This window comes from Perca fluviatilis, chromosome 8 (genome assembly GCF_010015445.1).
Source record: "Perca fluviatilis chromosome 8, GENO_Pfluv_1.0, whole genome shotgun sequence".
Lineage (NCBI taxonomy): Eukaryota > Metazoa > Chordata > Actinopteri > Perciformes > Percidae > Perca > Perca fluviatilis.
The window spans coordinates 7,240,550-7,256,679 of NC_053119.1; the positions used below are offsets into that span (position 1 = coordinate 7,240,550).

General features: G+C 39.2%; 1 protein-coding gene across 2 annotated transcripts in view; it reads right to left on the reverse strand.

The window, feature by feature from the left end:
• Window positions 1-14,363, reverse strand: part of deaf1 (DEAF1 transcription factor) — an 18,192-nt gene extending 3,829 nt beyond the window's left edge. Inside the window, exons 1-9 of one of the 2 annotated variants that reach the window (XM_039807420.1) lie at window positions 13,951-14,363; window positions 12,407-12,504; window positions 11,679-11,805; window positions 10,829-10,978; window positions 8,866-9,005; window positions 8,360-8,425; window positions 5,705-5,749; window positions 4,854-4,977; window positions 2,893-3,042 (exon numbers count right to left, since the gene is read on the reverse strand). In XM_039807420.1, coding sequence (XP_039663354.1) covers window positions 2,893-3,042; window positions 4,854-4,977; window positions 5,705-5,749; window positions 8,360-8,425; window positions 8,866-9,005; window positions 10,829-10,978; window positions 11,679-11,805; window positions 12,407-12,504; window positions 13,951-14,149 — 1,099 coding nt within the window. In that variant the 5' untranslated portion in view covers window positions 14,150-14,363. Of the gene's footprint in view, window positions 1-2,892; window positions 3,043-4,853; window positions 4,978-5,704; window positions 5,750-8,359; window positions 8,426-8,865; window positions 9,006-10,828; window positions 10,979-11,678; window positions 11,806-12,406; window positions 12,505-13,816; window positions 13,931-13,950 lie in introns of those variants that run through there. The other variant, XM_039807421.1, reaches the window with a different exon arrangement.
• Between the last annotated feature and the right edge of the window lie 1,767 nt (window positions 14,364-16,130).

Below are 16,130 nucleotides of genomic sequence, written 5' to 3' on the forward strand. Positions count from 1 at the left end.
CTTTTTTTTTTACGATTTTGATGCTTTTGTTACCCAACCACCAAACACCAAGTTATTACCACTAGGTTTACACTTATCTTTTGAATTCATGGACAATAATCCTCATTTGTAGGAAATTATACCCAATTATACCAAACTGATTTATTTCACTCTATTTCATATATCTAATTATATTTCGTATATATTTTATTTTAATCATATAGCTGAACTGGCTTAAGTACTCTTTACAGGGCTGAAAATGTGAATAGTACTACCCACGGCTGAAAAGAGTACTTCAGAAGAATACTCTCAAATCGTTTGATTCCCACATTTGCCAGTAAAAAAAAAACATTCATAATTTGTTTTGATTTACTGTTAATATTGACCTAAAAAAGCGCTAGAACCAACCACAGCCAAGCCTTATCTATCAATCAATCACTTTATCACCAGTCAATCTTTCAGGCCTCTATCGAAGAAACTAAACATGATTTAAAGGTTAGTGCATTAACAATACACAGATTATTTATTCATTTATGCTCTTATATTGCCAATATTAGTTCTACTTCTGAGGACAAACCAACCTTTGGTTGTAAAGAGTTTTTAGAAAGAACTTCAGATGTTTACACACAGTTGGACACAGAACTAAGACTTATTATTATCACAGTCAGTTTCTCTTCATATTAAGTCTCCAGGTCGTATTCTTAAGAATGTATGCAGTTCTTTCTCTCCTGGATATTAATGCTCCACCAACCAATGTCGTGTTATTCTGTCTGCTGGTTTTAATTCCTTATACTGTGGTTGTTAAACAGCAGCAGATACATCACTGCCCCCTGCTGTTCTCCTGCTGAAAATAAATAAATGAATATGAAGGAGGAACAGCTTCATAATATTAAAATCTGAGTTATTTAAAATCATTCAGTCATGTAGATTCTTGAATTAATGTATGTCTTCTCACAGATGTTTTCAAATCTGACACACACACACACACACACACACACACACACACACACACACACACACACACACACACACACACACACACACACACACACACACACACACACACACCTGTGTTGGTGCATCATTAACCTCAGGGTAGAGGACAGAGAGACAGTACTGACAGCTGGATTAATGACAGCTGATTATAACAGAAAATATCAGCCCCAGAAAACATTAATTATAACAAACATTATTATTAATAATAATAATAATAATATTGTTCAGAGTTAGTCCCTGTATTACGGAAGGAGTGAGGACATGCAGTCTGATTGGTTCTTTAAAGAGGAGGTTAGGATCGGACAGAGAAATCAGTCACACGAGCCGGCCTCTCCTGAGAGCTCATTACTCCAACACGACAGCCGTATTAAACAGCAGCTGCGGTGCTTCCCTGATGGATAGGCTGCAGGTTCGCGGCGATGCATGGAATTGTGGGAAAGATAATTAAGGAGGAAGACGCATTAAAGTGCTCATATTATGCTTTTTGGCTTTTTCCCTTATTGTGTTATCTATCTTTTTTGTGCACGTTATAGGTTTACAAAGTGAAAAAGCCCAAAGTCCCCCCCAAAGGGACTTACCATCTCCAACAGAAAACACTGTTCACAAACTGCTCCAAACAGCTCTATTGTAGTCCAGTCCGTGTGTTACAAAGTGGTCACTTTGTAACACACGTTATAATGCTGGCCTAGCTGCTAGCGTGGCACGCCCTCATACTCTGCTTCTGATTGGCTAGTAGTCCTTACCTAGGTACTGTCAGGGCACGCCCTCATACTCTGCTTCTTACTGGCTAGTAGTCCTTACCTAGGTACTGTCAGGGCACGCCCTCATACTCTGCTTCTTACTGGCTAGTAGTCCTTACCTAGGTACTGTCAGGGCACGCCCTCATACTCTGCTTCTGACTGGCTAGTAGTCCTTACCTAGCTACTGTCAGGACACGCCCTCATACTCTGCTTCTGACTGGCTAGTAGTCCTTACCTTGGTACTGATCATGTGCGACTCCCAACAAAGATGAAACTGAAGTGAGATGCCTCACTCTGTAGCTAAAACAAAGAGCTCAACACACAGGGTGAAAAGAGGAGCTTCAGCAAATATGGTGTTTTTTGAAAATTAAACCATGTAAACCTGTTCTGGTACAATCTCTAAATACAATTGTGAACCTGAAAATAAGCATAATATGAGCACTTTAAACATCCTGTACAACCGACAAAGTTTAAGTGAAAACATTGACCAGCTGGTGGCGCTAAAGGAAAAGTCAGGGAATCGCAAAAGACAGCAGGATTCATCGTTTGGCCACAATGAATGTCTGCACAAAGGTGTTGAGATATTTCAGTCTGAAACAGTCAAGTGGTGGAGCAACTGACAGACCATACAGCTGACATGGCTAAAAAAAAAAAAAAAAAAAAGAACTACAGATAGTCTCGCATTGCCAGACCTTCCTCCACAGCACTGCAGAGGAGGGTCTAGCTAGTCCACACAACATTCCGGGATGGGAGAAAAACGTGCTCTGGTTTATTGGCATTTCTTTAAACCAATCACAATCGTCATGGGCGGCGCTGAACGGCCAGACTCAATGATGGTGCCGCTGCAAAACAGCCTCTGGAAGGAACTTGTTTTGGTGGAACGTATGTACTTTCAAAGGTTGTTTTAGTCGTGCGACAGAAAACTCTGATTGGACAGATAGTCTAGCTAGCTGTCTGGATTTACCCTGCAGAGATCTGAGGAGCAGTTAACCACAGTCCTCACAAATCCACCGGAGGTTAGAGCGCCAACACACACAAGACAACACAAAGGTGGAAGGTGACGGGCATCAGGTGTAATTTCCAGCGGCACCTGAACAATCCAGGAAGTGGACCGTCGATAGAGACTGAACTACAGACGATGAGACAGTGTGAATGGTAACAGTGATGGATCTGGTACCTGCTGTGCTGGCGAACACCTCGCTCTGCGCCGAGCCTTCTGAGATGATGGCAGCAGCGGCGGCGGCGGCGGCGGTGGCGTCGCTCGTCGGGGTGCGGTCAAAGGTCAAGGTGCCGGAGGTGGTGAACTGTCCTGACGGGGACACCGTGACTGTTGGCGGAGCACAGGCGTGTCAGACATTTGAAAAGTCGTTCATATTTCATATCATTTATATTATTTAATATTTAATACAAATCAGAGGAGCTTCACACGATGAGTGTTGGGGAAGAAGTAGGCAGGCCGATATTATCGGCCGATATGAGGTAGTTTCCAAACTAATCGGTATCAGCATTAATAATGGCCGATAAATGAATATTTAAAATAAATACAATTATTATAAAATAAAATAAAAGTATAATAAATTAATAAAATTATTTTAAAATAAAATAAAAACGGACAAAATACCCTTCAACCATGGTATGAGTGGTGGCGCTGCAGTCTGTCCACCAGAGGGCGCTCTACAACCTCCCTGTTGGCAACACTCGTGTTTAACCCTTTAAGTTTTATATCTTAAGTTTGTATTTTTATACATTTTATTTATCAGAATTTTAATATATGTTGAAGTTCCTCTGTTCTGTTGTGACAATAAAACAAACAAGTTAATTTTTAAACTGCATTATCATATTATTTTAGTGAGGACTCATAAATAACTAGAAATAACTAATGTTAGGGAAATCTGTTTATATGTTTTGTTACGCGTTTCTTGATTTTTTATTTTTTTTTTAAATATATAATCGGTCGATATATCGGAATATCGGATTTTTGAATCACCAAACATTTGTATCGTTATCGGCCTTAAAAATCCTCTATCGGTCGGGTTATAGTTAGAAGTCATGAAATGATGAAATGACTAACCTAAAAACTTTTTAAGACAAGCTGTACTGACTCTGAGCACATGAATTTGTGAAATAATCGGACATAAACCTGCGCAAATCGCAATCACACATCACAGTGAATCCCCCATTGTAAGCCAGACGTGAGCGGTGTTTAACCACTTAATCATTATGACCACATTGTTGATGATTATTTTTCTACAATCTAATGTTTAATCTTTTTTTTTTTAAAGCACCAATAGTCAACCCTACAATATTGTCGCAGTATTGGCATCGAGGTATTTGGTCAACAATATCGTGATATCTAATTTTTCCATATCGCCCAGCTCTAATATTTGTGTGACTTAAACAGCTGTCTATGACGATTACGCTTCACTAAACGCGATAAAAAAAAATAGATGTGAAGCGTAAAAATGCGCCGAGTCAGTGTGGATCAATACACATAATGATAAATAAGATATATACAGTACAGGCCAAAAGTTTGGACACACCTTCTCATTCAATGTGTTTCCTTTATTTTCATGACTATTTACATTGTAGATTCTCACAGAAGGCATCAAAACTATGAATGAACACATATGGAATTATGTACTTAACAAAAAAGTGTGAAATAACTGAAAACATGTCTTATATTTTAGATTCTTCAAAGTAGCCACCCTTTGCTTTTTTATTAATAAGGGAAAAACTTCCACTAATTAAGCCTGACAAAGCACACCTGTGAAGGTAAAACCATTTCAGGTGACTACCTCATAAAGCTCATTGAGAGAACACCAAGGGTTTGCAGAGTTATCAAAAAAAGCAAAGGGTGGCTACTTTGAAGAATCTAAAATATAAGACATGTTTTCAGTTATTTCAGACTTTTTTGTTAAGTACATAATTCCATATGTGTTCATTCATAGTTTTGATGCCTTCAGTGAGAATCTACAATGTAAATAGTCATGAAAATAAAGGAAACACATTGAATGAGAAGGTGTGTCCAAACTTTTGGCCTGTACTGTAAATAAATAAGATAATAAAATGGAAGCGTATCTGTTTTATGAGACGCGCATTGACAGACATCAAAAAAGCTTCTAAAAAACGTTGTCGTACATGTGGTCCCCGGGGTCAGCGTGATGTTTTTGGTAGCAGTAAGTTCTTTTTTGGGGGAGATAACGGCAGGCTCGTTGTCCTTCTTGCGTCTCTTGTACGGGACGAAGAGGCGGACTGGACCCGTCTGAAGGAAAGGAGACAGAGAGGAGACATGAGATGAAATCAGCGACAATGAGATGAAAAACATGTTGATGTTTTTTTTAACCCAAGTTGTCAGATGTTCAGTGGTGAAAGAAGTACTCAGATCTGTTTCTAAAGTAAAAGTAGTACTACCACAGTGGAGAAAAACTTAACAAGTAGTAACCAGGATTCGTCTTTTTCACGGTGTTGGGTTTTCTGCCGAACCTTAGAATTTTTTTCCACCGAACCAAACCCTACGCTTGCGCTACGCACGCTACGCTGGTCGATGTAATGACGGCGCCGTTGATTACGGGAAGGTGTTTACGTAGGTGGAGCGTTCAATGCTGTACGCTGTGAGAAAGTGAAAATGGAACTGGTGAGCAGAAAAAGTTGTTGTTTGGCAGTACTTTCAGTCAAAAGGCGGCCATTCAAGTCCAGCTACATATAGTATAAAGAGGCAGAAAATGGAAATACTCCCTAAAAATTGTACTTAATTACAGTACTTGAGTAAATGTGCTTAGTTACTTCAGTCACTGCAGTCGAAACACATACAGTCGTACAAAAACGTCTAAAAAACTGGTGAAATGATCAATTGAATCAGGAACTATCTGATCAAATTATAAGAAAAACGTGATTAGAGATCTGACCAGACATTTGATATGAACTCTCAGTACCTTTCAGTGTGTAAGAGATAATGAGGTCATAGTTACGGGGGACTAAATTACATTTACCATACTGATGTTTTCTGCTTCCAGAGTCTCTCCATCCTTTGGACACTGAAGAGAGAGGAGCAGACAAACACAAACCATTATTTCTTCAATTTATCAGTTAACCCCTTTAGTTTAACAGATGAACAAAATGACAGCAAAACATGTATTAACATATAACATACATACATATACATATTTTAAATAACATATTTTGTTTCCAAAGTGACCCTTCAACCTTTCTGTTCGGAAGAAAATGATATAACGTGTCCCCTCAGATCTTTCCTGTAATGTCCTGTGACTGAGTGCAAGAAGGAAAATAAAGCATTTGATCATAAGATGCACCTCCTGTTACCCAAAAATCTTGGTTACAATAATGAAAAAAAATTATCTCCACCAACTTTTACCGTCCAAACTAAATTAAAAAAACCAGCCAAACTGGGAAGAAAACCACCCAATCTGGAGCAGATCATGTTTGGATATTCTGCTGGAGGATCATTTACATATCATCTACGGTCTCGCTGATAAATAACCAGAGGTGGAAAAAGTACTAAAATATTGTACTCAAGTAAAAGAACCAATACTTTGATGAAATATTTTTCAAGTACAAGTGAAATTACCTATCTGAAAAATGACTCAAGTAAAGTAGTTCATTTAAAATGTACTTAAAGTAAAAGTTACTTAGTTGCATTAACAAAAAAAAAAACTGTCAAATGGGGCATGGGGGATCTCTACCCCCATAAATCCAAAACTATTACACACCTAAGTACATACAGTACAGGCCAAAAGTTTGGACACACCTTCTCATTCAATGTGTTTCCTTTATTTTCATGACTATTTACATTGTAGATTCTCACTGAAGGCATCAAAACTATGAATGAACACATATGGAATTATGTACTTAACAAAAAAGTGTGAAATAACTGAAAACATGTCTTATATTTTAGATTCCTCAAAGTAGCCACCCTTTGCTTTTTTGATAACTCTGCAAACCCTTGGTGTTCTCTCAATGAGCTTCATGAGGTAGTCACCTGAAATGGTTTTACCTTCACAGGTGTGCTTTGTCAGGGTTAATTAGTGGAATGTTTTCCCTTATTAATAAAAAATAAAAGGAAACGCATTTGAATGAGAATGTGTGTCCAAACTTTTGGCCTGTACTGTACCTGCAAACTCAGAAGGGCTGACAAAGGTGAAACAGAAAATAAAAAGGAAAACACAACATTTTCCCGGTGCTAAAACAATACTTTTAAAACGGTGTCTGACCCGAAAGATTTAACTATTTTTTTTTATTTATTTATTTTTTTTATTTTTTTCTCAAAAAGGAGCCCAAAACGACAGTCGGCGACATTAAAGAACGGCTTATTGCTAAGGCCACAGGGTCAAAATTAAATGATTTATTAAAAATGTAATAACAATAACTTATTTCACCAGTAAATCCCTGTTAAATGACAACAACAACCACTGGATGGGAAAAAAAAAAAAGTATTTTACAATAACTTTGAATGCAGCACGAGGCAGGCGAGGCGAGTTTCAAGTGAACGCAACATCTGTGTTGTTTTTCCGACAACAGCAGCTGCACACTGTCATACGTTCCTCTTTCCTCTCTCACCGTTTAGCTGTCAGCATTTTAACCGTGTTTACTCCAGCTGCTAGCTAACGGTAGGCTAACGTTACCTGCTGCCAGGTGTAGCGTTAACTAGCGTGACATGCGACGATGTTTCAGTTCCCTCAAACGTCCGTTTCGAAGCATCAGAGAGAAGCGCAGGCATTTCAGTGGCACCTAAATAAGGCACAGAAATACGCGTTGCAATTCGGTCCGGAAGATAACGGTCGTTAAGGCAACGCGGCCATATTAGCACTGGGTCTCTGACCCCCCCGCCCCAAATAAAAACTCTTTAGATCTACACGATTCACACGGATGACATTTTCCCATTCAAAATGGCGATTTTCGCCGAAAAGCGACTAGTTTGCAGATATGTAAGTAAGTAAGTAGCCCGTATGAGCTAATGAGATGTATGTGAATTAATTGAGCCAGTGTCCTACATACGCTGTCCTACGGGTTGCTAGTGCTAGACAAAAAATTTTAATGCCACGAAACATGTTGTTTTGCTAATTGGCAATTTGCTATTAGTCATGAAAAGATGTGGAGTTATTGAATGCTGGCAGTTCAGTCACCTCTGGCAGGCACATCTGGCATTGCATGATGATACTATTGGCCCTCTTGAATTTAAATGAAAAACAGTCTTTCATGTGTGGCCAAGGATTTTCGTTGTTTTGGGCAGCAGAATTCGATGCTTCAGCTAGCATTTCTACTGAAACTGTCTCTGAACCGTTGTCGCCTGATCCACCTCCACCTCGTTCTCAGTCTCCTACAGATCGTTCGTCACTGTAGTGGTTCCGAGCGCAATTTATTTATTTTTTTTCGTTTTTTGTTAGTCAAAGTTTTTTTTTAACTCTGTAACGGATGGGATTTGTAATGTAGCTCAAAACGTAATCAAGTACAGTTTAAATGACCGATTTTAAAAACTACTTGAAAAATACACAACCAAACTACTCAATACAGTAACGTGAGTAAATGTATTTCGTTACTTCCCACCTCTGTAAATAGCTAACTGATGACTTATTTCATCACTGAATGAACTTACTGATCAAGGACCAGGACCAGCCCTGCTAACTCACCCCTGACAGGTCATCACAGCAGGCTGCACACGTACAGGAAGCAGCGTGGGGGTTCAGGATACGCTCCTACACACACACACACACACACACACACACACACACACACACACACACACACACACACACACACACACACACACACACACACACACACACACACACACACACACACACACACACACACACACACACACAATACAGTTAGATAAAAGAAGACAAAAGAAGGTGCAGTATAAGAGGAGGTCTGCCAGTAGAAGGCACTGGAAGCTTCTAGTGGGCCTTCAGGAGTTTTTAGGGGTCCTTTACAGCGGTGGAATGTAACTAAGATAATTTCAAGGTACTTTGCGTTATACTTTTACTCACTCTTTATTTCAACTTTTTGAACTGTAGTTATTTTGTATAGTTTCTCACTCTAATAGTGCCTTCAAACACATTTGTATAGCGTAAAACAGCGCAGTACTGCAGTATTAGAGTGTAGTATTACAGAAGTATTAGCCCAGTAGTACCTGTATGAGGCAGAGCAAAGGTCTGCCAGCGTATCTGATACTCCTCTTCCAGTCTTTGCTGCTCGCTCTTCCCGCCAGACCTTCGAACTCAGTGGGGGTGAACCACTGCTGGTTGTGTCTGATGCAGCGACCTTTGCCCCCTGGAAACAAACCAACGTTGTGAGCGGGGGTGACAACAGGACAAACTACTCAAGAACACAGTACCACACAGCAATGAGGAGCTGTATTTAGTCTGATTCAGGTTCTTTTAGACCACTGGTTCCCAAACTTTTTGAAAGCTGCATTCAAGTGCATCGGAAACTTCGAGATCTACAATTTGACGGAAAACAGTAATTGTGAAATATTAAAAAGGACTTATTGAGACTTTAGCTTATTCACCGTATCCCCCAGAGTTAGAAAAGTCCATTGTAATGGCAAAATAACATTTAAGCATAATTCCTTATATTTTTATGTTTTATTTCTACTTTAATTCTCTCACAAATGCTGAAAGGGAGTTTATCTCATTTCCACATGTAGAAATCTGATTCACAAAGTCTGGAACATAATGTAAGCACTGTTTGTCTGAACAGATAAAGGTACAAGGCCACAGTAAACTATCTTTCTCTGCCTATTCAGTTTTTCCCATGCCAGTTGAGATGTAACTGGGGGAGGTAAACGTCGTACGGGGAGGAGGAGGCGAAATGGCTCTGAGATGCCTCTTGTGTTTTTCCTTTTTTGATTGTCTTCATGTGTATCAGATTGCCTGTAAGAATTGTAGCGTCATAATAGGCCAAGTGCGTGTGTGCTGTCACTCTGAAGATGCATATAAGCCTAGTGTTTCTTCTTAGTCATTTGAAGAAACCTTTCCACACTGGGCTGCTGTCTTTTGTGAAATTTATGTTCTTCCTATATTTGCAAATATGTTTTTAATAAAATACAAAAACCTAACTTGGTTTAGTCTTCGACTGTCTTATTTGTTTCACGTTACTGACTTTCAAAACTTTACTCCTGCTGCAAAAGAAACTTCCATACATACCCTTCTCATCTCCGTGCGTGTTGTAACTCTGTCCACCGGTAGCTTAGCCTAGCACGGATCCTGGAGGTAATCGGTTCCAACTAGCCTACTGCTCCGAATATGTGACAAAATAACACCAACATGTTCCTATTTACATGCTGTGATTTGTATAGTCACAGCATGTACAAATAACAAGGTCACATGACACACAGCCATCTTCTAACCGTATATAAACTGGGAACTATATTCTCAGAAAGGCAAAGCATTGGTACTCTCTGCTCGGGGCTTCAAGCATATCACTCCGCCCAAGTAGCAGAAGTAGCAGTGCTTCGCCTTTCTGAGAATATAGTTCCCAGTTTATATATGGTTAGAAGATGGCTGTGTGTCATGTGACCTTGTTATTTGTACATGCTGTGACTATACAAATCACCACATGTTAATAGGAACATGTTGGTGTTATTTTGTCACATATTCGGAGCAGTAGGCTAGTTGGAACCTGTTACCTTCAGGATCCGTGCTAGGCTAAGCTACAGGTGGGGCCGTCGGACAGAGTTACAACACGCACGGAGATGAGAAGGGTATGTATGGACTTATCTAAATCTGGGGGATACGGTGAATAAGCTAAAGTCCCAATAAGTCGGTGTGTTCCTTTAAGTCTACTGTTCTGTGCTGCATTGGAGGGTTAAAGAACACAACAGGACACCAAACAAGTGGACCGTTTTAGTGACATTTGCTTTTTTGGGGTCTGAACACAACCCAAATGTCTGTTTCCCATGCCAATAAAGCCCCTTTGAATTGAATTGAGATCAGCTGTATCTCTGTGAAGGAGAGTGAGAGAGTGTTGGATGTAGAGCTTCCTGACTGGCAGGCTCCAGGCAGTGCGGTTAGGCTTCACCACATCATAAGCCGGCTTTACTGCTAATCTCTGGTGTGAAACAGCAGCGTGTACAGTACAGTTGTGTTGATTACCTGATCCCAGTCGGGTCTTGTGGAGAACTCCGCTGGTGTTCCTGCAGCGGACAGGCAGCTCGTTGTTGTACACTGAGGGGTCCCAGTTGTACTTGGAGCAGGAGTCTTTGTCCTGGGGTGGAGTCAGCGGGGTGGGTGGGGTCTGTGGGCCTGAGGGACGCACAGGAGGACGAAACAAACAGACGCAGATCAGCAGGAGAGAGTGATGGACCTCACTGCCACTCACGTTCAGGTTTTTTTTAACAACCTGGTTCAACATGGACACCTCAGAGACAGTCGGACCTCGTCAGTACTTTAACCCTCCTAAATGTGGGTTTCTTTCAACAAAATTGTTCAAAAATTACACTGATGGTTCCATAGAAACACTCTGAGTATAATTAGTGATCACTTCACCGCTTTTATTTAATTTGGGGTGTTTTATTCAATTTTTATCAGCATTATTAGCATTTTGAGAGAAAAAGATTGAATTGTTTCAAAACAGTATCCTGTCTAAACTTTGACATAAAACAGTGTGGGATTCTCTCAACATATGTTCCTCTGATTTAAAATATTAGTCCAAACAATTCATAATTTCAGCTTGTCATATGAATGAGGTTTATTGGTCATGAATTCCAAAAATAAGATCACGTGAGCGGTCACGTGATTGGGATATGACGGGAGTATTTATGTGGGCACGTGATGGGATGCGAGCGACAATTGATTCCCGTTTCACCCTCTAACACACACACACACACACACACACACACACACACACACACACACACACACACACACACACACACACACACACACACACACACACACACACACACACACACACACACACACACACACACACACACACACACACCTGGTGCCATCGCGGCAGCAGATTTGAGGCCAGTAGCCTCCACGATGCTGCCATCGGTGTGAACTACAATCAAGGTGGCCTTCCGGGTACTGAGACCATCACCCAGCTGCAGGGTTGTCCTTCCACTCTGTGTGACACACACACACACACACACACACACACACACACACACACACACACACACACACACACACACACACACAGTAAATACAGTAAGATAAAAGAAGGTGCAGTATAAGAGGAGGTTCAACTGTCTGCCAGTAGAAGGCACTGGATGCACAGAAATGACTGAAGTTCTAGTGGGCCCTCAGGAGTTTTTAAGGGGTCCTTTACAGTGGAAGTTCATTTCAAGGTACTTTGCATTATACTTTTACTCACTCTTTCTTTCAACTTTTTGAACTGTAGTTATTTCGTACAGTTTCTCACTATAACAGTGCCTTCAAACACATCTGCATCTTGCACCAGTCGAGTTTGCAAAGTGAAAGTGTAAACAAGAGAACCAACCCTGGTTGAAAGCTGAGCTGTCTGACTCTGCTGAACATGTCGGAGCACGATGTGACACTGAGGTCGTTCATGATTATTAATGATGAGAAACATCAGTTTATTAGGTCTGGAAATTAAAAAAAACACTGAAGCTGTCCTTTGACCTGATCTGAAAGCATGGACTGTATACACAGAGCGACACTGAGCATGTAAAGTAGCGTGACCGTCAGTGTGTGTTCATCTACCAGCACGTGTTCAGGGAGACTTCCTGACGTGGCAACCGTCGTCGTAAACACGTTGTCCTCTGCAGTTTGAACGTCCGCCACCGTCACAGCCGTCACCTCTGATCAACAACAAGAGATTCAAATATTTAATCTTCACATCCTTCTCCAGATGATTACTTTTACTGTTATTATAGTTCCTTCAGTACTCCTGTAACGTTAGGATACAATTCATCACAGCCAAACTGAAGTATTATCACAGCATGTAGATCTACACAGGGCAATATGGCAAATGATAAATATCGCCAGAATCAAAAGACCTTTTCTTTTAACCATGTATGCCATAATATGTTATTTGCGTAAGGAAAATCACGAGTTTTTTTAGTCTATGTTTCTTACAGTAGGCTGCACAGTAATGAAGGTTACAATTAGGGCTGCACGATATTAGGAATATGCGATAACGTTGTTGAGTAGCGCGATACATTAGATTACCGATGATAAATAAACAGATATGGAAGTGTATTCAGTTCTGCCTTTCTGCTGCTTTTCAGATTTCTGCTAAAATACAGCAAATTGCTTGTTGAATTTAACACAAATGAAAGGAAATCTTTTCGCACACTTTTATTAAACAAATTGAACATTGAAATGAATATATAAAAGCACCATTAAAAAAATGACAAATACATTTAAAGGGAAGTTTTCTACTGAGACTCTTTTCAACTAGCTCAAAAAAATCTAAGTGGATTGAAAAACGACATACTGTGCAGCCCTATAGTTATTCTCAGCTGCATTCTCAATATTTCAGACATCACTCTAATGCAGAATTTAACATTCACTTTGAAAGATAAAACTAAATAATAATTATTACAACCTGTGGAAATTATTATTATTTTCCAGGGCTGTTTGGAAACCACTCAACAAGCTTGGCTTTTTTTTTTAATCACTATTATTCAATATCTGACATTTTAATCTTAAAGAATGGGAGGAAATGCATAACCTTTATCTATTCAATAATTTAAGAATCAGCACTTTTCTTAAGTGTTACAGCTCTTTAGTTCGGCATATGCAATGCATCAAGCAAATCTGAAATATAAACTTTAAACACAGTTAATCCTAATCCACCAGTTCAATATGGTGGTGGGCTAGCAGTGTAAACCAGCTCTAAAAGTTGGAATTTTATTAAAGTTGTGTAGTTGGTTAATGATGTCAGTCATTGCCGAATTAATAAAGACTTGTTAAATAAGTAAACTGAATATGTGCGCTATAATATATATGTGATGATATGCAATATATATGTTACAAATCTTTAAATTACCCAATAATTTAACGGAGTTTGGCAAAACACACTGTGTAAATTACCACAACTCTGTAGGAGAAACGATGGTTGTTTAACTTTTGTTACTGATTCCCATTTATAAGAAGTATTACATTCACCAGGCATGTGTGTAGTCTCTGTTCACGTTCATGCAGAGTAAAGCTAACTATTATTATAGCCATTATTATCGTTACACTGTTGTAGCGCCACCCCGCACAGCAGCGGCCTGCTGCTAGCTTAAAGCCCGCCTTGCCTGCAAATGCCGCCTCGGCCTCGTCTGAATTCGGCAGGGACTCGGCTCCCATGTCGATGTTTCCCGGTTCTGCCATCACGGCCATTGTGGTGACTTCGGCCTCCGACTCGGTATCCGAGCCCACTTGCTCCACCGGCGGCATGTCGATGGGCGGTTCATCCAGCCCGAGCGCTTTCGTGGCCGAGTCCGCTTCGTCCATTCCTCCTCCGAACGACAAAAGCCGAATGTGACCGAGCAGCCGCGGGGCTGAGTGTGGTCCGAGTGTAGCCGAGCCAGGTACGAACCAAAGTAGAACCGCAAACACGGAACCTGTTTACCGATATTCGCTCAAATTAACGGAAATGTAAAGTAAAACGTTCAAGAATCCGGCGAGCTGATCCGGAGAGAGGAAGCCGCTCAACCGTTTGTTTTTCATAAAGATTCAGGAACATATGGAAGCCCATTTCCGCCAGTAAAAGAACAAAAATAAGATGAAAACGTTGCCTTGATAAAAATAAAAAAATATCCCCATGGTATTGTGATGATATATATGAGATAAAAAGTAATACTTGTGAAATAAGTCATATTTATAAGATTTTTTAAATTTTAAATCGAAAAAATATGAGATAAAAAAAAATTATGATCATAATTATGGGATTAATTGGCTACAAATTAAAAATCAAAATATCTTCCTCCTCATCCATACTTTACTTCCTAAAAGTTCCTGTTTTGGGACCATAATTGGAGTGTTGTTGAAGCATTAATTTTACCTCTGCTTACTATGTTACCATCACATCTTGTCATCTCTGTTCATGAACAGGAAGCTGATATCGAAACAAAAGACATACACTAAAAACAAACACTTATTTTAAATGACTTTTAACTGATCCTAATTTTAAATATTATTATTGGAAATGTTGTAGTATTGTGTTTTTAAATTAATTTATTACATTTTTAAATTGTTTTAATATATCAGAGTCCATCTGCAAGCCACTAGAGGGAGCATGCGCATATACATGTATACACCATTATTAATGTGATATTTTAATATTAAAGTATTACTAAAATGATATAAAACTATACATTTTATTCATAGATTATTTTAATTATTTTATATGCTATCTATCTATATATATATACAGTACAGGCCAAAAGTTTGGACACACCTTCTCATTCAATGTGTTTCTTTATTTTCATGACTATTTACGTTGTAGATTCTCACTGAAGGTATCAAAACTATGAATGAACACATATGAAATTATGTACTTAACAAAAAAGTGTGAAATAACTGAAAACATGTCTTATATTTTAGATTCTTCAAAGTAGCCACCCTTTGCTTTTTTTGATAACTCTGCAAACCCTTGGTGTTCTCTCAATGAGCTTCATGAGGTAGTCACCTGAAATGGTTTTCACTTCACAGGTGTGCTTTGTCAGGGTTAATTAGTGGAATTTTGTCCCTTATTAACAAAAAAAGCAAAGGGTGGCTACTTTGAAGAATCTAAAATATAAGACATGTTTTCAGTTATTTCACACTTTTTCGTTAAGTACATAATTCCATATGTGTTCATTCATAGTTTTGATGCCTTCAGTGAGAATCTACAATGTAAATAGTCATGAAAATAAAAAGGAAACGCATTGAATGAGAAAGTGTGTCCAAACTTTTGGCCTGTACTGTATATATATAGATGTTACATCTCAAGGGGCTATTCCTAATAAAGAATTTCCACATATTTGAAAGTTTTTTCAAAAATTAAAAAGTCTTAACATGAATCCAAAATATTAGCAAATATAAATTCCCACTGATGATAGGCTTACTGGCCTATAGGTAAGGTAGTCACTACGGTAGCCATCCACAGATACAGTTAATCTTAAGGATTCACTGTGCCACATGTATTTTGGACATTAAAATATTATTTATAAAATCATGTCAACAATTAGTAGACTATTTTAATAGCTTAGTATTCTATGCAAAAAAAGGTAGGCTATGTATAAAGGCTTTAGGCCGCCCTACACGTTATTGTAGGCCCAGTTTAATATGCAACTTTATATTATACAATATACGTAGTAGGGGGTCCCTGCTCCGTCTCTCTTTCAGTTGAGGGGTCCTTGGCTTAAAAAACATTGAAGACCCCTGCTCTAGATTGATCATGCTAGTAGCTAGCGAGTTGTTGGTTAAAGGCTGGTAAACAGCTGGTTAACAT